At 37.0% G+C, this 24,928-nt stretch overlaps 2 protein-coding genes across 2 annotated transcripts in view; one reads left to right on the forward strand and one right to left on the reverse strand.

Annotated features, from left to right (window-relative positions):
- LOC110462018 (nose resistant to fluoxetine protein 6-like) overlaps positions 1-9,863 on the reverse strand; it is a 24,006-nt gene extending 14,143 nt beyond the window's left edge. The window contains exons 1-8 of the mRNA XM_021515792.1: positions 9,430-9,863; positions 5,530-5,696; positions 4,894-4,990; positions 4,423-4,534; positions 3,693-3,895; positions 2,644-2,811; positions 2,139-2,235; positions 1,216-1,308 (exon numbers count right to left, since the gene is read on the reverse strand). Coding sequence (XP_021371467.1) covers positions 1,216-1,308; positions 2,139-2,235; positions 2,644-2,811; positions 3,693-3,895; positions 4,423-4,534; positions 4,894-4,990; positions 5,530-5,696; positions 9,430-9,784 — 1,292 coding nt within the window. The 5' untranslated portion in view covers positions 9,785-9,863. The remainder of the gene's footprint in view (positions 1-1,215; positions 1,309-2,138; positions 2,236-2,643; positions 2,812-3,692; positions 3,896-4,422; positions 4,535-4,893; positions 4,991-5,529; positions 5,697-9,429) is intronic.
- A 9,384-nt stretch (positions 9,864-19,247) lies between these two features.
- LOC110462017 (alpha-aspartyl dipeptidase-like) lies at positions 19,248-24,922 on the forward strand (the record flags this gene model as incomplete). The annotated part of the gene is made up of 6 exons (XM_021515791.1): positions 19,248-19,416; positions 22,406-22,494; positions 22,861-22,935; positions 23,653-23,732; positions 24,071-24,244; positions 24,851-24,922. Coding segments are annotated over exons 1-6 (585 nt in total), but the record flags the coding sequence as incomplete, so codon positions are not given.
- Between the last annotated feature and the right edge of the window lie 6 nt (positions 24,923-24,928).

Consider the following 24,928-nt stretch of genomic DNA (forward strand, 5'->3'; position numbering starts at 1 on the left):
GGTCAATCTGTATAAACATAATCACTATCATCAGCAACATGTATGGTCGGGTCAATCTGTATAAACATAATCACTATCATCAGCAACATGTATGGCGTGGTCAATCTGTATAAACATAATCACTTTCATCAGCAACATGTATGGCGGGGTCAATATGTATAAACATAATCACTATCATCAGCAACATGTATGGTCGGGTCAATCTGTATGAACATAATCACTATCATCAGCAACATGTCTGGTCAGGTCAATCTGTATAAACATAATTACTATCATCAGCAACATGTATGGTCAGGTAAATCTGTATAAACATAATCACTATCATTAGCAACATGTATGGCGTGGTCAATCTGTATAAACATAATCACTAGCATCAGCAACATGTATGGTCAGGGCAATCTGTATAAACATAATCACTCTCATCAGCAACATGTATGGCGGGGTCACTCTGTATAAACGTAATCACTATCATCAGGAACATGTATGGTGGGGTCAATCTGTATATACATAATCACTATCATCAGGAACATGTATGGCGGGGTCAATCTGTATAAATGTAATCACTATCATCCGGAACATGTATGGCGGGGTCAATCTGTATAAACGTAATCACTATCATCAGGAACATGTATGGTGGGGTCAATCTGTATAAACCAAATCACTATCATCAGCAACATGTCTGGTAGGGTCAATCTGTATAAACGTAATCACAGCAACAAGAATAGCAAGGTCGATCTTAAATTTAAACACTTTGTAGCTGAGATACCCTATCATCAGCAACATGTATGGTGGGGTCAATCTGTATAAACGTAATCACAGCAACAAGTATAGCAAGGTCGATCTTAAATTTAAACACTTTGTAGCTGAGATACCCTGTTTTACACTAATTGTATTAGTCTGACAATAAGCCCACACATGATCATAATTGTATGCCCAACCAAACCTATAACAGTTAAGTAGAAAAGCAAACTAATTCTATTTCATTATCCTGTTTGGCCCAACCCACTACTTTGAGAAGGAGATCGAGTTGACCTCCTGGGCTTATTACAGAATACTTGTGGTACTTGATACCAACTTAAAACTCCATGATGTTTTAGGCCTAGCCGTTTGGTGGACGCCTAGCTGTTTGGTGGACGCCTAGCTGTATGGTAGATGCATAGCTCTATGGTGGACGCCTAGCCGTTTGGTGGACGCTTAGCTGTATGGTGGACTTACCTCCAGAATCGGTGAAAGTAAAACATGCCCCAGTTTAGTTTGCCATTCTTTTTCTTCATCTCCTTGAGGACGAGGTAGGACAAGAGTAGACCACTGAAGTCATAAACAGGAATATTTTGTCAGGGTGTTAAATTATTACAGCTTATCATTCTCATTCATCTCTCCGTTTGATATAATGTGGACATGTGATCATGTCGACAGACAAGTTTAACTATCACAAGTGTTGTCGTCATACATCTTATGGTGAAGATGTCAGTAAAAAAATGTTTAACTATAACAGAAGTTGTCAGACATCAGATTGTGAAGATGTCAACAGACAAGTGTAACTATAACAGGAGTTGTCAGACATCTGGTTGTGAAGATGTCAACAGACAAGTGTAACTATAACAGGAGTTGTCAGACATCTGATTGTGAAGATGTCAACAGACAAGTGTAACTATTAATAACAGGAGTTGTCAGACATCTGATTGTAAATATGTCAACAGACAAGTGTAACTATAACAAGAGTTGTCAGACATCTGATTGTGAAGATGAAGACAGACTAGTGTAACTATAACAGGAGTTGTCAGACATCTGATTGTGAAGATGTCAACAGACAAGTGTAACTTTAACAGGAGTTGCCATACATCTGATTGTAAAGATGTCAACAGACAAGTGTAACTTTAACAGGAGTTGTCAGACATCTGATTGTTAAGATGAAGACAGACAGATATGTAGCTATATTCAGGGGTAATTTGACATACCTGATAGTGAAGATGAAGACAGACAGATATGTGGCTATATTCAGGGGTAATTTACCATACCTGATAGTGAAGATGAAGACAGACAGATATGTAGCTATATCCAGGGGTAATTTGACATACCTGATAGTGAAGATGAAGACAGACAGATATGTAGCTATATCCAGGGGTAATTTGACATACCTGATAGTGAAGAATGAGTCGACAGACACAAGAGCATTTAATATGACATGGGCTGTCCAAGTCTTTACCATCTCAGGTAAAAATGTCAGCAGGTTGTCTGTCGAAAAATATAACAAGAAGGACTAGGTGAGCTTAAACACATTATCTAAGAAGAAAAAAAAGCCTAACCAAATGTAAAATATATAATATGTATCAATAACCAAACAGCTGTTTATAGACTATCATAAGTATTTTACATAACTTAACAGTATATGGAATAAAACATGTACTTACCAGTTTGCTTCCTCTAATTGATATGATGACTAGGAAATTCGCTTAACCTAACTTGAGTAATTAACAGACTATTATTTACCAAACACGAACAAATCTGTAACTGTTTACGTAAAATTGTTGAAAATAAAAATCAGTTATAAATGGGGAAAATAATTCTTCTCGTTGATTTGATTGGGGATCTTGCATGGAGTCAAATCGCAGCTGTAATTTTATCAACGCTGTTGCTTCCTACCTCCCATGCCTAACCCAAAGGCAAAACTGTGGCCCAAAAGCACCCAGCTCATGCTAAGGAAGCGTACGCCGTTCATACATGTGATAGAGCCTGATCCTTGATGGGTATTCAGGATCTTACAGGCGTTGGAGTAAATTGAAAAGGCCAACAGGGCCTGACCAAGCATTCCTGCAAGGAGACAAAAATGAATCGGAATGTAAGATTGGATATCCACTGATTATTCTCATGTCTAGGCCTCATTATCTTCAACTATATCAAACAAGTGCAACAACACAAATTTCCTCTCTTTCTTACAAACCACTTCATAAACTTTACCTAAATGACACTCATTATTCCCAAGCCCTATTTCATATGTGTACTGATAGCTATGAGTCAGGGGTAGATCCAGGAATTTTGAAAGGAGGGTGCAACATTTTGCAACTGGTTGGTGAGGCTTTTGCATTATAGTCTAACTTAAAATAAGATATTGTTGCTAAACTAACCGTACTAAGGAACATATATCATGTGTTGCTGTATTAAACTGCATATGCTCAATGTTTAACCATAAATTTAAAAAGGTTTGCTTTCAAACAAATTGACATTTTTATTCCAAACAAATGGATTATTTTTAAAATCAAAATAATATTTCAAAAGAACATGGATTGTGTGTTTAATGCTTTAATATAAAAAGAGCTAAACTGTGCCTAAAGAGAGCATAACATCTGGTTCACGGGAGTAAAAGAATGTTCAAATTATCATCATCACAAATACTATATAAACAATAAAATAGAGGATACACAATGGTTTCCCTTTCAACACTTTATATTTTTTTATGAGAATGGCAGACTACCAAATTATTCTTTTTCATGTGTATGAAGCACAAATAAAAATATACCTAAGCAAGTATATTCTTCCATATGAGTGAAAAAGATGTGGTATTTAAAAGTACAAAGGAATATTTTTAGATTTTACCTAGCTATAACCATAACCTGATGCATCCAAACTCCCTACTGCATAGGCCAAGAGGAGGGAATATTTGTAGATTTTAGCTAAAACAGTTAGATCATTACCTGGTGCCTTTATGCTCTCTACATCAGGGGCCCCTAGAAGGGGCTGTGTCTCTCCCTCGTCACCCTTTATCTTGTGGGTGAAGGTTGCACCACCATTTGTGATTGTCTCATATTCCTGGAGCTTGTCCGTTGGCCATTGTATACACACCAGGTCGTACAGTGTAGCTATGACCATCAGGGCCAGGAACAGGCTGGCTATCACCCTGTACAGTACCACAAAGCATTCAGAGAGCAGCATTTATATCATATGGCTGGCCAGGAAATTTAACAGCATTTTTTTCTGACAGACATGAGGACTAACAAATTAGAGGTTTAGCAGAAAAGTTATTTTTCAGTGTTTAACTTAATTACATAATTCAGAAATTCTTTAAAATTCAAAGATGAAATTATTTAATATCAAGTTCTGGATATCAATTTATATCACAATCAGTAAGCGATTTATTTTGACAACTATTTTTTTATATTACAAAGTAAAAAATTAAAATAGAATGATATCTTAGACTTTTGCTACAGCACCAATCATTTGTAAAAAAAACTCACAATCTATCATAGTATATTTTCATACTGTGTTTGTATTATTCAATTCAGTAAGAAGTTCACATACACATGTACACTTGTATACAACGTACTTCACAGCTATAGACACACATGTCCTAAGAAGAACTCAGCACTCAAACTAAACAGTACTCTCACAACACAACAGTTGAACACAATTAGCAAATAGACTTACAATACTACAATGGCTTTTGTATCAAGCTCCAGTTCATTTTCCTGACATATTGATTTGCCAGCATCCAGGGTCAAACTTCCAGTATCTATCGTATCAAGGGTCACAGAAAACACTGAAAAATCACAGACATATTGAGAGAAATTAGAAATGCGTCTGTAAGACACAGATGCCCAATTTCCACATACAAGAAGTTAAGAACTAAAGCATGGTCACAGAGGCTAAGGTCAAATGTCAAGGTTACAAAAGTCATGTAACATGCTGTACTCACAGAAAAAAACAGTAAATGTTAAGTTGCATGACCCTAACTGCAATAATCATGCATAATTAGTGTCCTTAACACAAAAAAACTTAACCAATGAGGTCAATGTCAAAGGTCATGGTCAAATAAGTATGTTAGCCCAGCAGATCATACCAACATGACAAAGAAGTTATCTCCAATAGACAGATTTCTACTGACAGCCTCTGTTTTACCTGTGTTAATGAGGTTGGAAACATCCTCTCCACTACAGCTGTCAGGCACACACACTCCAATGTTGACACCTGGGAGTATACCCATTCCCATGGCAACCTGAGAAAAAAAGAAAATATTCTCAAATAGCATATATTGAAATTAAGTAAGGAGGAAGCTCCTTGTTTCATCCAGATTATTAATTCTATAATAATATGCGACTACAAATATAAGGCGTTATGTTGAACTTGTGGATTTGTCTTACAGTAGAAATAACATCGAAGTATACAGTAACTACAAGAAAAGATGTTGCATCTATATATGGAGTTCTAATATGTCATTAAAAATAGAGTTGAGAGATGCTGTATCTAAGGAAAATATAGTAATGCCATCAGAGGATATCATTGTCATATCTACGAAGGACATGTTATTACACTTACAATGGACTCACTGGATGTTGTATCTAAGGGGTTTTAGTGTAATAAAGGTTAGATCTTCAGATCGCTCATGTTTACTAATATGATGTCTCAACATATCAATAAAAGGGAGCAATACAAAGGTCTAATTTTAATTACATTAAGGAGGTTCACTTTAGAAAACTGATAATTATTGTAGAAGTGACGACAATAGTAGCTATGGGACAGTGTAATCATACTTACAGGAGTGTCTTGTGCACTGCCATTAGATTTAACCAGCGGAAAGTTGACAGAGCAGTATTTCCCTCGGAATGCTGGGATTGTAATATTTTTACACTCTTCATACGATCCAAACCAGTTCAGGTTGAAATTCAAAAGAGCACTAGGAGGCTTGCCTACAGCATCCAACACTGAAATATGGCAACACATTAATAGTTATGTAGGGAGCATCACAGCATACATTGATAGTTATGTAGGGAGCATCACAGCATACATTGATAGTTATCCGCCACAGTAGGGACAATACATGTACAGCACACATCGATAGTTATGTATAGGGACAACACAGCACACATCGATAGTTATGTAGGGACAACACAGCACACATTGATAGTTATGAAGGGACAACACAGCATACATTGATAGTTATGTATAGGGACAACACAGCATACATTGATAGTTATGTAGGGACAACCCAGCATACATTGATAGTTAACATGTATGTAGGGACAACACAGCGCACATTGATAGTTATGTAATGACAACACTGTACACATTGATATTTATGTAAGGACAACACTGAACACATTGATAGTTATGTAGGCACAACACAGCACACATTAATAGTCATGTGAGACAACACAGCATACATTGATTGTTATGTAGGGACAACACAGGATACATTGATAGTTATGTATGGACAACACAGCACACATTAATAGTCATGTGAGACAACACAGCATACATTGCTAGTTATGTATAGGGACAACTCAGCATACATTGATAGTTATGCAGGGACAACACAGCATACATTGCTAGTTATGTATAGGGACAACACAGCATACATTGATAGAGATGTAGGGACAATACTGCACCCATTGATAGGTATGTAGGACAACACAGCAGACATTGATAGTTATGTAGGCACAACACAGCACACATTAATAGTCATGTGAGACAACACAGCATACATTGCTAGTTATGTATAGGGACAAAACAGCACACATCGATAGTTATTTAGGGACAACACAGCACACAAAGATATTCATGTGAGACAACACAGCATACATTGATAGTGATGTAGGGACAATACTGCACACATAGATAGTTATGTAGGACAACACAGAATACATTGATAGTTATGTAGTGACAGCACAGCATACATTGATAGTTATGTATAGAGACAACACAGCATTCATTGATAGTTATGTAGGGGGAACACAGCATACATTGATAGTTATAAAGGGACAACACAGCAAACATTGATAGTTATGTAAGAACAACACAGCACACATTGAAAACATCGATAGTTATGTATAGGGACAAAACAGCACACATCGATAGTTATTTAGGGACAACACAGCACACAGTGATAGTTATATAAGATAATACAGCACACACGCTGATAGTTATGTAGGACAAGACAGTATACATTGATAGTTATGTATAGAGACAACACAGCATTCATTGATAGTTATGTAGGGACACCACAGCATACATTGATAGTGATGTAGGGACAATACTGCACACATTGATAGTTATGCAAGGACAACACAGCACACATTCATAGTTATGTAGGACAACACAGCACACATGGATAATTATGTAAGGAGAACACAGCACACATTGATAGTTATGTAGGGACAACACAGCACACATTGATAGTTATGTAGGACAAGACAGTATACATTGATAGTTATGTAGGACAACACAGCATACATTGATAGTTAAAATGTATGTAGGGACAACACAGCACACATTGATAGTTAGGTAGGGACAACACAGCACACATTGAGTTATGTAGGGACAACAAGCACACATTGATAGTTATGTAGGACAACACAGCACATATTGATAGTTATGTAGGGACAACACAGACACAAATTAATATTTATGTTAATGCGACAACATAGAAATACGTTAGTATTTTTGTTAGTGCCAACACAGCACACATTGATATTAGGTTATAGACAACGTAGAAACAAATGAATATTTGTGTTATTTGGGCAACATAGCATGGTTCACTGATATTATGTTAGGGACAAGACAGCATACTGGTTCACTGATATTATGTTAGGGACAAGACACCATATATATACTGGTTCACTGATATTATGTTAGGGACAAGACAGCATACTGGTTCACTGATATTATGTAAGTGACATCACAGTATTCTGGTTCACTGATATTATGTTAGGAAATGATGAAATACACTCCAGCAAAGTTCAAATGTGAACCTGGCTTAAGCTTATTTAGTGTTGTAAACTAGGACATATATCTCTATTGGACAGGTACAAGTACAGGTACAAGTAATTTCTATGGAGGTAAGAACGGGAATCTGTTTGCACAGGAGTGTCAATATCTAGCACATTAAACCTGGGTAGACTGATCATGAGTTAACATGTACATACATGTGTGTATCAAAACTTTATCATTTCAATATATAAGTTCTATAAATTTTAAAGTTGTAAGAAATTAAACTTAACATTGTTGAATGGAGAAAGTACAGCCATATCAAAATTGTTCATGCATGGTTGCAACATGTCTAGACAATATAAAAAATTGCAAATACTTTTACAAAAATATAAAGGGTCATAATTCTTGGGCATGCAATTATGCAACCCATCTTAAGTATATGTGACACTTTCCCTATACAAGATATAGTTTGGTGAATGCAGGCAAAAAAGCAAAGAAACTATACAGATTCATACAAATTTAAATGCTGCTAATGCCCAGCAAGACAGATTATTCTAATCCAACCAAATTCTCAACCATAGATGACTTTACAAAGAAAAGTTACTGTTTAACAAGACAAAGTAGTGAAAACCCTCGATCTATCTCCAGACAAGATTTGGTATCAAGAACCAGAGACGTATACGTCTCTGCAAGAATGTATAGGCCATAACTCTACAGAGACCACGAGGACCGATTTCAGTATGCAACACTCTGCCGTCTCAAGAGGTACTGTCAGGGACAAGCTTAAGATAGATGAGAAATTTTGTGACAAGTAACTTATTTCAGTGACAGTCAGTTTCTTAGGGGGCATATATAGCAGGGATATATAGCTATCATTTGATCCCCAATACCAGTGTCTTGGTGGTTTTTTTTATGTCACTTAATAGTCTTCCATTTACCTTGATTACCTCCCCCTGATCACAAGGCACTCCGGATCCATTGAAGGTATAATACTGGTATAAACCGGTAAGTAGGCCTACCATACATAACTGAAGCTTTTTGGCGATCAATGATTTGACAACAGAAAGAAAATTATAACAATATGATTTTACATTGAATAAACCTAGAAGTTATATATCTATAAGCTCTGGGTTATTGCACATTTTAAACATTTTGTGTGTTTGATATATTTTTATTAAGACATTTATTTCATCATTGAATGAGATGAGACTCATCAGCCTATGATCGAGTCACAGTACCAAAGCCATTACACATATCTATATATATAGCCACGGAATTAGATTGTCATCTAAGTCCGTGATATAGACTATAAAAATATAGCCACAACTTCTCGACATCATATTAAAAAATATGGATGCACATGTCATGCACATAAATGTAGTAAAGTGTCAATTAAATAATTGGCACTTGTCTGACTATAACTGAATACAGATCAGTTTATGTATTAGTACGTACTGTCACGGACTTAGATCTAACCGTGGTACTGTATTTAACTTGTTTTGGACACTTATTAGACTCTAAATATTCATGTAATCTTATCACTGCGATACAATCTCTTTCCTCAGAGACAGATATTATAAAATATAAGACAAAAAAAAGTTTGATCACCAACTAAAGATCATTAAATCATAACAGTGTAGGCCTATATTCAATAGGTTGGCTAAGGTTAATGGCTAGGGTCAATATATGTGGCACGTTAAATACAGCTGAAATATACGGCTAACTTACTTCTGAAACTCCACATCTGTCGCTCCACCAACCCAATCACGAATTTTTCGGTGTGGTTTAGGCATGTCTCGGAAACATTGTACTGGGTTATATTTGCCCTGAGGAGGGGGAGTGCGGCTTCGAGAGACGACAGAAAACTGTCCCTTTTCAATGGGGACAACATCGAGGTCATTGAATACAGACGAACTCCGGGCTTTGTGTAATCCGAATTCATTATCTGCGACTGTAGAAGTTGCGTTTGTGCCGCTCGTTCTGGCAGATTATGTAATCCCTCCATGAGACTGGAGTAGGAATCTTGCTGGCCATAAGTCAAACACACACATATTGTCCACAATAAAAGCACAGTCCACGCCATTGTCGGCACACTGATCAGACGGCCCCACACACTGGTAGTATTGACACTAACAAGCTTAAGAGGTTACTAAACTATGAAACGCTTGCGCAATAGGTACAATCCCGAGATATCCCGAATCACCAATATGAGCATACGTACGTACTACCTACATAGATCTGGTTAGTTATATATATATCAGAGATGTATATCCAGGGGCCAATTTCTTATTAGCCTCTGTTTTATTATTTTAACGTCAAAATAACGTATCTTAATCGACTGGAACACGGACTAATCTTAGACTTGATGCAATATTGTAAAAATAAATGTATCTATGTACATGTATACCTATATCTTCAATTAATTGTACCACGGAATTAGCTTTAAGTCCGTGATTGTACCTATCTTCAATTAATTATACCTATCTTCAATCATTTGAAGATAGGTACAATTAATTGAATATATATCTGTTAAATTGGCGTTCCATAGTTATCGTGATGCACGTTATAGTCATTTTGGTGTGCTATTTGTCGTGATATGTACCAATCTTGATCGATTAAATAGCATTATACATGTATTGTAAACAATATTTAGATATATAGACGCGCCTGGTAAATATGGTGATTGATAAAACAAAATGCTTAAATTATTTTTCCACATGAAAGCACATCGAAAGAACTTACCGAAAATCAGTTACGGATGTCTTTTTATATTCTTTTTTTCGGAGGGTGAAAAAGAAGCGAACCTGCCCTTCACCACTTCAGACTGCCGGGGTTCGACTCCCCAATCGGTGGCGAAAAGGTATGAGGTCACTTGCGCGACATCATGGGTTTTCTCCAGGTACTCTGATTTCCTCCCACATTAAGACATGCGCGCTTCCATCCTTGACAAGAAGAGTTATTTTTTATTGTTAATGCATATCTGAAGCATGTTTCATAGTTGTTGTATGTTAATTAATATAATAATGCTTAATTTCAGTCTTGGGAAATTTCCTTTCATGACCTGTTTCCAGGAGAAAGAACTTTGATTCAAGGTATGGCTGGTACTGTATTGGTCAATATTGGAAATAGCACAACGTTCGTATTGGAAGTATGGAGAGGTTCGATTACAAGGTACATGTAGCTATGATTAAGGAATGAATACGTGCGCAACCGGGAAAGTAAGTCGCGAGTGAGTGAAACAACAACGATGCATCACCACAAGCTTGAACTAGCTTTCAACGATGCCACATCAGAAATTCAGTAGGCCACCCAACGAAGCTACCTCTCTAAATATAATAGTCCGAGTATGTTTAATAAAATTCATGAAATAAAAAGTAGTAAAGGAACTGTTGAAGTTCACAGTTATATGTAACTCTTGCATACCAATTTAGTTAAAAAATTCGATCTTGTAAGGGACCCCACACTGAGAGCCTCCAACGATTATGCAATACACACCGTCATACTTCGATCTAGTGGCACCATGTTATGTTGGTGTCGTAATTTCGTACGGGTTACTATAAGGTAAAGTCTCGAGGTTAATCGAACTGGGAGGTCAGGATTGGTGTCGTCGTGAATGACGCCCATGACATTGGTGTCACTACACTGATAAGTTCCTTTACCGAACATGATGAAATACGTATGTTGTCTAGATAAGGCAGTGGTAAACACATAAAACATGTCATATTTTTTTTTGATTTCATAACAATGATATTATATATGTTTTATATAAATATATATATATAAAAAAAAAATTTAAGAATCTCCTAGAAGAGATGAAAGTACTAAAGATTCGTTGTTGAGAATTTTTCTTTTTATAATATTTCTTCGTCCGTAAGGAGCAGTTTTCTGCCTTTAAATAAATATATATACATATATACATAATATTAGTGGGGTAGAGTTCACATCCTTCTCTTACAATGCAATAAAGGACTGGAATGCATTACCAGATAATATTAAGGCTTGCAACCAACAACTTACACAGGTTCAAAGTTCTGGTCAAACAGCATTTAACATCAAAGTTTAGATCAGAACAAAAATGTGATTTTGTGAACGGGTAATGGTGAGACTTTAGTGATATTGATATACTCTATTACTTCCCAACTCAAATATTATCATAAACACTGTTATTAAATGATACTATATCGTTACTTTATATGCATTCTGAGAGTTTGGTCGGTAGGGATTGACCCAACCACCAGCCCTCTTCAGCAAGTAGCAATTAATTTAAATAAAACTTGTTAAAATTTGTCAATTGAATTACTCAAAGGCATTATACTTCTTACTTAAATCCTATTTACATTCCATTTTTTTGATGTTATGTCATAATGTCAATTACTATGTATTATACTTTATGCAGCAAGAGAGTTTGGTCAGTAGGGACTGGCCAAACCACCAACAGCCCTCTTCTGCAAGAAGCAAACGGATTTTAATAAAATTCAATTGGTTTAAATTTATCGTTTTTATCAGATTCTAACTATTCCAAACGGAATACGCTTGTTACTATCTTATTTATTTCAAATTATTTTTATTAGTATAAGCTATATACCGGTGCATGTCAATCAATTACTGTACGTTAATGTCTGAGAGTTTGGTCCAACCACCAGCCCTTTGGCAAGTAACATTTGACGTTAATACTATATATCTTAATTGTTAAAATTCCAATATATGGTTAATCACTTTATATTTTATATCATTCAATTACCAGTATTATCTTATTGGTTATAGCATATAGCTTTGGCACATGTAACATTTTATATCTATTTTTATAAAAGATGTGTCTTAGAGTCTTATCAAATTATCAATATATACTATATAATTATTTTACTATTTTATAAATTGAATTGATTTATTTAGATCTAAGGGACCCCATTGGAATTAATGCCACAATGTGGCTTTATGGGTCATCACAGGTAAAGGCCTAGTTTAATCTAATCCAAACCAGTTTTAACACCTGACTGGTTACTAGTGTTATGGCAAATAACATCTGTGATAATATATATATTTATGTCCAATCTGCAAAATGTGATATACGTGTATTATTTGCCTTTTACATGAATAAATTTTATTATTATTATTATTATTATTATTATTATTGTTGACAGCATTGACACAACTCTGCTTTACTCTAATTACGTATACATAAAGAATAGCTGTACACGTATATGAGTATTCCGTCGATTTGAAACTTTTATAGACTGGACTTTTTTTTATTCATATAGTTGTAGACGCCAATGGTAAGGCGTGTAGCATTTTGTTAACAGTTCAAACATCGATTGATTTTACATTTCCGCTGCGCTTGAATAAAGAGAAACATAATCAGGTATGCAGAAGGACAAAATAATTATTTTACGCGGACATTAACGGTATTTTAGACAATTTTAGTGATACAAATCCCAGATTATTTGAAAACTTGTCCGCAGATTAATAAAATCATCACAAGCGTCTGCTAGTATACCGCCATTATACGGAGTGCGACTGGAAATATAAACAAGAGTACCGCGGGGCGGAACAAAATACGCCCGTCGAATGTCATATAGTGTTATATACTTTCTTACATTGAAATAAGATCTGCATCATTCTAAGAGTGGTTAGCTGATGTGCTATAAAAAAAGTAGGAGAAAATCTTCGGACAAAAAATCAAATACTGAAATGAACAAAAGGCAATAAATTTTACAAAAATCTTCGAATCAAAATTCTTTTAAAGGAGACACAACTTCATATCATGATTATAATGTATACCAGGTTTCAAATAGATCGGTCGAAAAATGTAGGAGGAGATCTCCGGACAAAATTCAAATACTGAAATGAACAAAGCGCAATAACTTTCGGAAAAACTGTCGAATCAAAATTCTTTTAAAGGAGACACAACTTCATATCATGATTATAATGTATACCAAGTTTCAAAGAGATCGGTCGAAAAATGTAGGAGGAGATTGCCGGACAAACAAAGTTTACGCCGGACGGACGGACGGACGGACGGACGGGCAACGCCATACCATAATACTACCGTCATTTGACGGTCGTATAAAAATGGATGATGACATAAAGACTAGCATACGTAATGACTACTTTGCTTCTATTTCTACTATCGACGATACTGACACAGACGTACCTGTTATAGAATCCAGAACAGACCCGACTATCTCAGACATACCCTTTGATATTGATGACATTATTGACATACTTAAAACTTTAAAAAAAATTGGTAAAGCTGTAGGAAATTATACAATTAGTCATACTATGTTAAAGAACACCGCTAATACAGTCGCTTATCCGCTATCTTTAATCTTTCGTTCTTCTTTGGAGTCTGGATCTTTCCCCAGACAATGGAAGCTTGCTCTAGTGATGCCAATTTAAAAAAAGGAGATAAACAAGACCCCTCAAAGTATAGACCTATTGCATTGCTAAGTACTATTGGTAAGGTTTTTGAAAGATTAGTCGCTATACATTTACATAACTACCTTTTAGATAATTCTCTGATATATAAGTATCAGTCAGGTTTTCAGCCTGGTCATTCTACCATACACCAGCTTATAGATACATGTATATACCACAACGTGTGCGACAATCTTGAAAAAAAGCAACCCACCTGTTTAGTCTATTGTGATATTTCTAAGGCATTCGATCGAGTGTGGCACAGGGGGCTGGGGGTGAAAATAGCTAGCTATGGAATATCGGGTGTTATTGGAATGGTTAATTGATTATATTACACATAGATCTCAACAAGTATCTTTTGGAAACAGTAACTCCTCTGTTAAGACAACTAATGCAGGAGAAGCCCAGGGTTCAGTCTTAGGGCCGTTGATACTCATGCTTTATATTAGTGATATAACAGATAATTTAGAAAGCTTATCAAAACTTTTTGCAGATGATAATTCTCTATTATGTTCAGATAAATCCCCACAAATATTAGAACAAAAAATAAATAATGATTTAAGAAATATTCAATTGTGGGCTGATAAATGGTTAGTTAGATTTAATTTGCTGATAATCATAAACATCTGGGAGTATTCATCGATTTTAACTGTAAGAGGAGCTGATGCTAAGTGTAAGAGGAGCTGATGCTAACTGTAAGAGGAGCTGATGCTTAGTGTAAGTGGAGCTGATGCTTAGTGTAAGAGGAGCTGATGCTTAGTGTAAGTGGAGCTGATGCTAACTGTAAGTGGAGCTGATGCTAACTGTAAGAGGAGCTGATGCTAACTGTAAGTGGAGCTGATGCTAAGTGTAAGTGGAGCTGATGCTAAGTGTAAGAGGAGCTGATGCTTAGTGTAAGTGGAGCTGATGCTAAATGTAAGTGGAGCTGATGCTAACTGTAAGTGGAGCTGATGCTAAGTGTAAGTGGAGTTATCATATTGATAATATTTGTAAAAAAAAAGTAGTCAAGCAATTAGATGTTCTCCGTAAATTGAAATATACTCTAAACCGCCGTACATTAAATAAGATATATAAAAACCTTTTTACTTTCTATTTTAGAATATTGCTGTTAAGTTTAGGATGGTTGTACTCTTACTGATACAGATAAGTTAGAAAAGTTATAAGTAGAGGCAGGACGTATACGTATTGTCACCGGTTAACCTTCTTATATGCTAGTAGACAATCTATATACATGTATATATACTGAGTCGGGATGGGAATCCCTAGCCCACAAGAGGCCCCATCGGAAACTGCAATTATTTTATAAAATTCATCATAATATTACTCCTAACTATCTGAACACTCTTCTCCCTCCCCTTGTCGAAAATGCTCAATATAATCTTAGAAACGCCGAAAACTACAACCTGCCTAACAACAGACAAGAGTTATCTAACATATGTCTTACTTTCCTTCTACGTATCAGGCATATAGCTCCTCTTTTTCGTCGTTTAAAAATGTCATTAGAGACAAAAATTTGCCCCATGTACCCAATTACTTTCCTACGGCGATAGAAAAATAATAACATCTTACATACAAAACTAGGAAACCGTTCTAGCACTTTGAAAAACGATCTATTTCGAGTTAACCTGGTTGATGACCAACGTTGTATGTGTGGCTACCCTATTGAAGACACCTTCCATTTTTATTTTAACTGTGATAATTATGTTGAACAGAGAATTAAACTTTATCGTGAACTGAATGAATACACCTCCTTACATTGAATCTACTTCTCTTTGGAGATATAACGATTTCGGAACAAGAAAACAAAATTATATTCAATACTCAGCAATTTATACATGACTCGAACAGATTTTAATACCCCCACCCCTCGAAATAGACATCTTTATTAATACATGTGTCATACTAATAAATTGACAACACCAGTTGCAACATACACATATTCGTATATGTATATAAATATAGTGAAGCCGCGTGTTTGGTCTTTCTCTGTGCGGACGGACTAGTTGAAACGGAAATACCAGCAAGAGCGGAGTGAACAGGAGGAAGATAAAATAGCACGGTATGTGATGAACATTTGATCAGAAAGAACAACCACGTGGTCTGTTATATATTTTCTTAAATACTGTATTGTTGCAGTACTTATCCAGTAATCTTTAAAAATCGGACTCTCTAACCCCCTCTTCCCTCTCTCTCTCTCTCCGAGTCCAGATGTGTACCATCCTGTAACAAATGTTGTTACGTGTCCTCCGTTTATATAGTTTCCTTGTGTCGTTTTTTGTTACACTCATTGGTGCATTTATGTCCATTCGTTCATTTTGAGGAGCTGGATATCGTCTGGTCTCTCACGTCGGTATTCCAAGGTTTGTAATCCGAGTGTTGCGGAGTCCTTCAGGATAAGAGAGATTTTTAGGCTGTGAACCATTTTGGCTGTTCCGCGCTGCACATTTCCCGCAGCATTTTGTCATTTTTAGACATGGAGACCAGACAACGGACAAGTATTCTAATTGTGGCCCGACAAATGACTTATATAATGTCATAATCATTGTTTTATCTACATATGTGAAGGTCCTGAATTTTGGGCCGAGGATCATGTTGGCTTTTGAAACAGAAGTTGATATTTATGGTCATTAAATTACAAGGAATTGTCGGTGATGATACCACCACCTTTTTTTAAGCGACTAATTTTAATGTATAATTTTAGATATCGAATTATCGTATTCTATTGAATATTGTGCTGTTTTTTTAACCAATCCTGTGGTGCTTACATTGTTCAGAGTTTAGTTTCATCAACCATTGTGACGTCCAAGTACACCCAGAATCAAGGTCCGTTTGTAACATTTGTTGGTATAGTTGATTCTCTACACGTCTATATATATTTGAGTCATCCACAAACAGCTTTGCTGAACTGAGTAATTGGTCATTAATGTAGAAATATAATTGGTCCCAAAACGCTTCCTTTGGGTACACCACTTGTCACAGATGTTTGATACATTTATGACCACTTGCTGTTTGAGTTCCTGAAGGAATGCTTTGATATATTTCAAGACTGATCCGCCAACACCATCTGATTTCAGTTTGGACACAAGTCATCTGTGCGACACTTAATCAAACGCTTTACAATAATTCAGATGAATAATATCAGTTGTTATATTGTTGTCTAGTCCTTTAGACTTTCGAGAAATTGTGTGGTACATATACCTGCCCTGAAACCATGTTGGTACTTTTTTCCACGGCTTTTAAATATTGTGTTACGTTTGTCAATTTCCATGATGTTTATTTACAAGTAAGTTCAAGTATGTTAGAATACAATCCAAGTCCGTACGTGGTTTTACGTCTTGATTTGTTTTGTATTACCACGGAATTAGATTAGTTATGTAAGTCCGTGGTATTACTAAGAGTTCATAAGTTATTAACTAAAAGATGATTCGTTAGGGAGGTTGTTCAGTTAGGTGTTAAACGTAAGCTTTAAGATTTGCCAGTCAACGATGCTGCGAGGAAAAAGGAGTAAAAAGGTAGATCTGTCTGTGTTTTTGTCTAAACATGTGTGCCCTCGAGTTTTCTTCCATCTGATTGCTGTTAGATTTGTCTGCTGTGGGACCTGGATACGGCGTGGTTGTCCTCAGTGTAGATCAGCGTGAGTTGTGCAATGATTCGCATGCGCTGTAGAAAATTAAGTGTTAGTGAATAAAGATATTATAGGAAACATGTATTATGTAATTTATGTCTCTGATATCATGATAGTACAAATTATTATAAGACATCTCTGACTTACCTGTGTTTTTACATTACACGTATCATCTCATGATCAAAATGATTCTTGCCTACTTAGCAATGTTGGATGACACTTCTATATAGTCGACTGATTCAGTTTTTATATGAATACAATTTCTAAAAACTAGACGACTACTGGAGAAGTTGTCCCACTATGGGATACAGCAGGAAACCCATGGATGGATACAACACTGGCTTACCAAGAGATCGCAGAGAGTTGTACTCGATGGAGAATCGTCAGCTGAAGTCAAAGTAGAGTCAGGGGTCCCCCAAGGGACAGTCCTAGGTCCCCTGATGTTCCTTCTATACGTCAACGATATCGGCGCAGGAATCACCTCTGCTGTCAAGCTATTCTTACATGATTGCCTCCTATTCAGGATCATTGACTCCGTCGCAGACACCCACCAGCTACAGGATGACTTAGTCAAAATGGTCAGCTGGTCGAACAAGTGGCTGATGAAATTCAACGCCAAGAAGTGTTACACGATGAGGATGAAAAGATCCCAAACCAACGTAACAACAGGAGCCGACTATAACATCAATGGCAGTACCCTCCTAGTAGTAGAGCACAACCCATACCTTGGAGTGGAAATAGCCAACAACCTGGACTGGAAGCAACATATCAACCAGATGACCACAAAGGCCAACGGATTACTATCCTTCCTGAGGCGCCACCTTGGAAAATGCAAACAGGAAGTGAGAGAGAAGGCCTACCTGACCCTAATCCGACCAAACCTTGAATATGGAGCTTCAGTCTGGGATCCACATAAGAAAAACCAACAGAAGTCAATAGAAAGAGTCCAGTGGCGAGCAGCTCGATTCACAACCGGCGATTACTCGCGTTACAGTAGTGTAACCGGGATGTTGCTCGAGCTACACTGGCCACCCCTACAGAAGAGACGGAAGGAAAGTCGACTAACCAACCTCTACAAAGGCATCCACAACACCAACGCACTGATCATACCACCATATATCAGTAGTAAAGCCAGAAGTGGAAGGAGACAACATAACCATGGCTATATCAACATACGATGCAACACCGACACCTACAAATACAGCTTCTTTCCAAACACCATCATGGAATGGAATGGACTACCATCAGAGGTCGTCGAGCAGCTGACTGTGGAGGCATTCAAGACCTCGCTCCACAGTCATCTTGCAGAGTGAATGTGGATCCTGTAAATAGTTTTAACTTTTTAACCTGTTTTAACGAACTTATGTGGAAGCCACGCCACACAAGTCTACCTGCAAGTTGATGCTGTTCGACGGCCCTTTGCAGTATCGCCGTAAATATAAATGTAAAAAAAATTTGTAAGAAAGATCTAGATTCCTATCTGGCGGGATTTGTCTTTATCTAAGTATGTGTTTAACGTCACTTCCGCTTTCACTTTGCTCTCCGCTTCACGTGTGACCGAACGAAACAGCTTCAGATAATATGGGTACGCGGCGACTACTTTTGATCTCCAACTCAACTCTACACGGAGGTGGATACCTCGAACATTGCAGCGACCAGATCAAGACATTCCTCAGGTAAAAATACTGTCTCGTTTAAAATTGCAAACCAAACCTGCGAAACCGAAAGTACATTTTACCTGTTTGGACTTCCGTCAAAATGTCTTTAGAAGTCAGTTGTCAGGGCCAGCTAAACTCGGGCTACGGTTTGGACACATTTTATGTTTTGATCGATGTTCTGTCACTAAATCCTGGTGAGAGGATGAAAGTGTTAGGAAAATAATTTTTATTTGTTTACATACTCTTGGCAACCATGCAGGTAGCTCAATTGGTGGAGCGCTTGTCTAGAGTTTGGAGGGTCCTGGGTTTGAAGGTCGGTCTGGCTGTGTATTTTAAACTTGTACTTACTGTACATTTGGAGCCAAACGAAATATACCCACGCGTACAGAAGGTGGTAACTTACATTAGCTGGTATAGGGTCTTGTGTGTCTTCGGTAGTCAAAGATTTTGTTAAAGTAGGGAGGAATGCAGGGGAACTACATGTAGACTGGGCTGATCGTCAGCGACCAGGTAGCTCAAAAGGTAGAGTTCTGTCAAGAGTTCAGAGGGGAGGGAAACATGATTTGTCAAGGGGGAACGACTCTTCAGGTCTCCATCACACCATGGCAATAACTGTCTTATTATTCTGATATTCAATCTGTGAAGTCTGTGTTATAAATACATATAACAAAAATACATCAACGTTAGGCAATGCAACGATCCCCTGTGTTGTCACTGTTGTGACTGACCTGTTCGCCCTTATTTCATTAGGTCTGGTAGCATATATATACTACAAAAACCTGTCAGTGTTTTGATTTTACATCAAATTGAACAACAATTATAGCCCTTCAAGTTCTTCAGCTGTTGGGTGGTGGAATCTCCCGGTCGCAGCCATTGTTGATGTGTGGGTGTCGTCCGGTACACATCGGGCATTAGAGAGTCTAACAAAGAGAGACAACTTGTCCGATGATGTGCGAGGGGTTCGGAGACGGATACTCGACAGGGAAAATGGATCGCGTGAGTCAGTCAGGGAGACTCAATGTTTTGTAATCCTGTCATGTGATGTGTTTAAACCAATCAGACACACTGTAAAATCGATGAGGAATGATAATATCAAGGGTACCATAAAGTTTATAATCCAAGTGTGCTCATGTCCTAGCTGTCAGTGATTTTAAGGCTAAAACACACCTGAATTGCCTTTAAAGTTGATATTGTATCAGCAGAGAATTTGTCACGTATAGCGGCATTCTGATTGGCTGATAGACACAGGTAAGAAAACAAGGGTCAGCATTTATTATCTCTTACATATAATGGCCTCGACCCCTGGCCGGACCAAACATAAGAATGACCTAGACAATAACTTTGATACACCAATTGGTTATAGCAGCTGGATAGGAGTTTGAAGACAGGAGTGTGAAATTGTGAATTTTGAATCTGTGCCAGGCGCCATCAGGAATTCATTTCCAGTTTGTATAGTGTAATACCTGCCCCCCTAAAACCAGAATTGAGTGCCTGTTACCCTGATCTTCCCCATCTGTCACTCTACCGATCAAGCTTAAGGGAAATTCCCTCTAGTTCCCTCTAGTTCAAATATTTCCAAACATTTTCTTCAGGTTGGTAAGTATGGATTATGAAAAGTTCTTTTTTACGCAACCAATAAAATTAAGAAAGCCATAGGGATACGCCGCAGTGGGCCAGTTCTAATTAGAGACAAGGGGGCTCAAAGACTCTTGCACATCTATGACCAAGTGTTTACAAAGCGTAGCTGGATTGAGTCATTTCGGTACATATTAGCAACTATTGTACATACAGCGTAGCCGAATTCGACATCAATTTTGTGGACAACTTGTACATATTTTACACCTTTGTGTGCATTACGCTTAACTGGTCATTTGTCTGATGAAGGTGACATTGTACATATCGTACTAGTCATCGCAAAACGTCACATAGAAAATGTTATTGGTTGTGTAAAAAAGAACTTTTCATAATCCCTCTAGTTCAAATCTAGAATGCAACCGTAATCCTTTGTACAATTAGATTTGCCACACTACTCCCCTCTTTTTAAAATGTGTTTGCCCTCGAACACCACAACAACCAAAGGGTTCTCATTCCTGTGCATGTAATTGTAACTGGAGTTGAAAAATTCAATGACCACAATGGGATTTGAAACTCATTCCCGGGACCTATGGTCTCTAGATGGACACTCAAACTGACTTTCCTGGTCAACAGCATTTAACCCAGTCCTGTTCCACCCCATTCCTTCCTAAGTGGAATACAACAGCAGAAAAACAATAAAACCAAACCCAGACCATACAATCCTTCATTCTTTACAGTCAAGAGTGATCATAGACGGTAAAAAAAGGAATTAAATTCAAAACTATGATGTTATATCATTTTATTTCTGTCTGTTATAGTAAATGATTAGGATGCATGCCTAAAGCCCTGATGAGTAAGGCTAAAATTGTATGCCTTCCTCAACATAGGATATGTATTGCAGTACAATGCTTACAATATACAATCATTACAATGTACCATGATACACATATCTGCTTAAAAACCAACTTCATACTGTTTGAGGGTAGGATTTTACAGAGTTTGGTCGTGATGATTCTGTATGATATCCAGTACTTTTGGTATTTTAAGTACAATTTTAAGTATAATAAGTACAATTTTTAAACTTAAGAAATTTGTTGATAATTTCATTATTGTAAGTGTATCGCGATACAGGGAAGCAAAAATAGTTCAATATGACTCGCAAGAAAATATCACTATACAACACTTCTCAACGAAAGATTTCAGCCCTATACTAAGGCGAACTTACCTACATACATGTACTCAAGTGCATGTTTCATACTTGGTCACTTTCTCAACCATTTACATGCCCTTGGGGACCCAAGTACTTTTTAGACACCCAACCCCACCCCATATTTTCTGTTATATTAGTAACTACTTTTCAATGTTTATATTAATCACATCAAAAACAGCTGTTAGTACAGATACAATATTGACAAGTTGTTTTACTGTACAGACAGGTGAAGCGGGTTCTATTTGTACCGTATGCTCTGCACGATCAAGATGAATATGCCAACGTTGCTAAGAAAGCGTTCAATACAATGGGTAAGTTTTCATTTGTGTCATCTTAAAAGTGAACTTGCTACATTGCGTATCAAAACCTGAACCCAGATCTCAGTGGTTATCATGTTTGTGTACTATTAGCACCATTGTGTTTTAAATCATCTTAAACTTTATCAAATATAACATTCTCTTGATCATTTTAATAATGCTCTCAACCATTGCTTTAGATTATATAGGAACAATCTGCTTGTACTTTAGAAACGCTGTGTTGTGTGTAACATAATGTAACCTTACCTGTTAGGTAAAACAAACCCTAACCCCTCCAAAATTGGTCAACCCACACTAAGTTGTAGGTGATGATCATGACCTACACACACCCATACTTAACTGGTTTTGGCTTGTTTGTAGGATATGAACTGGACAGTATCCACACACAGCCAAGCGCACTGGAGGCCGTCAAGAAAGCTGAAGCTGTGTTTATAGGTAAATGTTAACTTTATTTATTTTACAACAATTATGAAACGAGTTATTTCAAGATATATATATCACTCTTGTTGGCCCGAATGTTAGCGCGCAGGGGTCTTAATGTGGGAGGAAACCGGAGTACCCGGAGCAAACCCACGTGGTCGGGCAGGTGACCCAATACCTTTTCACGTCTTGGTGAAAGGCAAGTGCGCTATCCACTGCGCCACATGACCATGACTATAGGTATTTGTACTATCCTGCTAGTGCTAGTATTTTTAAATCATTCTTATTGACCAGGTTAAGAACATTGACTAATGTTAAGTTTATGTATATCCTCAAATTGATAAGAAGTTTATTCTCCACATTTTCATTGATAATAAAAAGGTGTATTATACTTGTGTAATCTGGTATGTTGTATGACTTGCATATTGAAACATAAATTGACAAGGTAGCCTTGGTGGTCTTTTGGAAATAAGCTACTGTATCCAGTTACAATATGCATTGCTTTATTTATTTTTTGATGGATTTTTCACTTGAAAAAGGTTAGAACGAGATTGCATCTAGAAGTTCAAAGAAACCTTTTTGATATTTTGTGTTCTGTTAATACATGTACCTTTGAAACAATTAACGTATTCTGTAAAATATTAAAAATGCGTCATTATATTGGGCACAACCATGTCAGACATCTTTGACTTGTAACAGTGTTTATTCTGGTGTTGGTTTTTGTTCCTGTAGGAGGAGGAAACACCTTCCGTCTCCTCAAGGCACTGTACACAGAGGGGGTGCTGGAGGAGATCAGACGCAGGGTGGAGCAGGTCTGTACAGCACTAAACACCTGGCATACACTTGAGAAATGGAATATAAACCTTCATCATACACCCATATTTCACATTAGAAATTTCCTTTAAGAAAGCAATTTATTCTTCTCTTTCTAAAACGATTTTGGTCCATCCAACAGCTAAGGTGATGTGAAGACAGCGTCTACAGAAGATGGGGTCCCTTAATAATATTGAAAATCTAGACATTAAGATTTTGTGTAATTGAAATATTTCAGAGTTATCTCCCTTAAACAAACAAAAAATATTTATATTGTGTATGAATGATGTCAATTTCTGTTTGCAACATTTCCATCATAAGTTATCTGGTTTGCCAGGACGGAGTTCCATACATTGGGTCGAGCGCAGGCAGTAACGTGGCTACATTGAGCATCAACACTACCAATGACATGCCCATTGTTTACCCACCCAGCTTCTTCGCCCTTAACCTAATCCCCTTCAACATCAACGCCCACTACATAGATCCTACATCCAGCAGCACCCACATGGGGGTAAGTTTATCAGGGCTAACTACCAGGGACCTAGCTACATACACAGTTATATACAGTTTATATAATTAAATACATGTTAACAAGAAATTCCCATGATAATGATATAGAGTATATTCTCCATAAGATAATAGCTAGCATTTGGCGGTAATAAAGAAACATTAGATCTACATGTAGTACATGTATTGTCATACATTTGTACAGAAAGTATCCTGCTGCAAAGCTCAACATAAAGATCGGTTTTGATATCTTTGTTAGACAGACTTCAATATGTTCTGAGCTACAGGTTATTGATACCAGATAGATTTGAGGTAAACTACACTTATGAAGTTTGAAGGTGGTTATAGACAAAATAACCTTATGTAGCTTAGATATGAACATTTAAACGATTGATTCAGCAATCTTAGGTTTTATTTGCAAACCAAAGTATTGGTGCCAAGGAAATTGATAACTTTATTTTGAAAATTCTGACTGATCAATGGGGTTTGGTGACTTCATCACAACCTACTGCATATACAGTGAACAGCGATCATGTTACACGAGTCTAAATGAACAGTTAAGAAATTCTGTTGTGTCAGAATTAAACTCTTGCTTAAATTTCTTGTCTAGGAAACTCGTGAGGCAAGGATCAAACAGTATCATGAGTACCAAGACTCCCCTCCAGTACTGGTATGTATCACTAGTACC

The sequence above is a fragment of the Mizuhopecten yessoensis genome, unplaced genomic scaffold, assembly GCF_002113885.1.
Source record: "Mizuhopecten yessoensis strain PY_sf001 unplaced genomic scaffold, ASM211388v2 scaffold10723, whole genome shotgun sequence".
In the NCBI taxonomy this organism is placed as follows: Eukaryota; Metazoa; Mollusca; class Bivalvia; order Pectinida; family Pectinidae; genus Mizuhopecten; species Mizuhopecten yessoensis.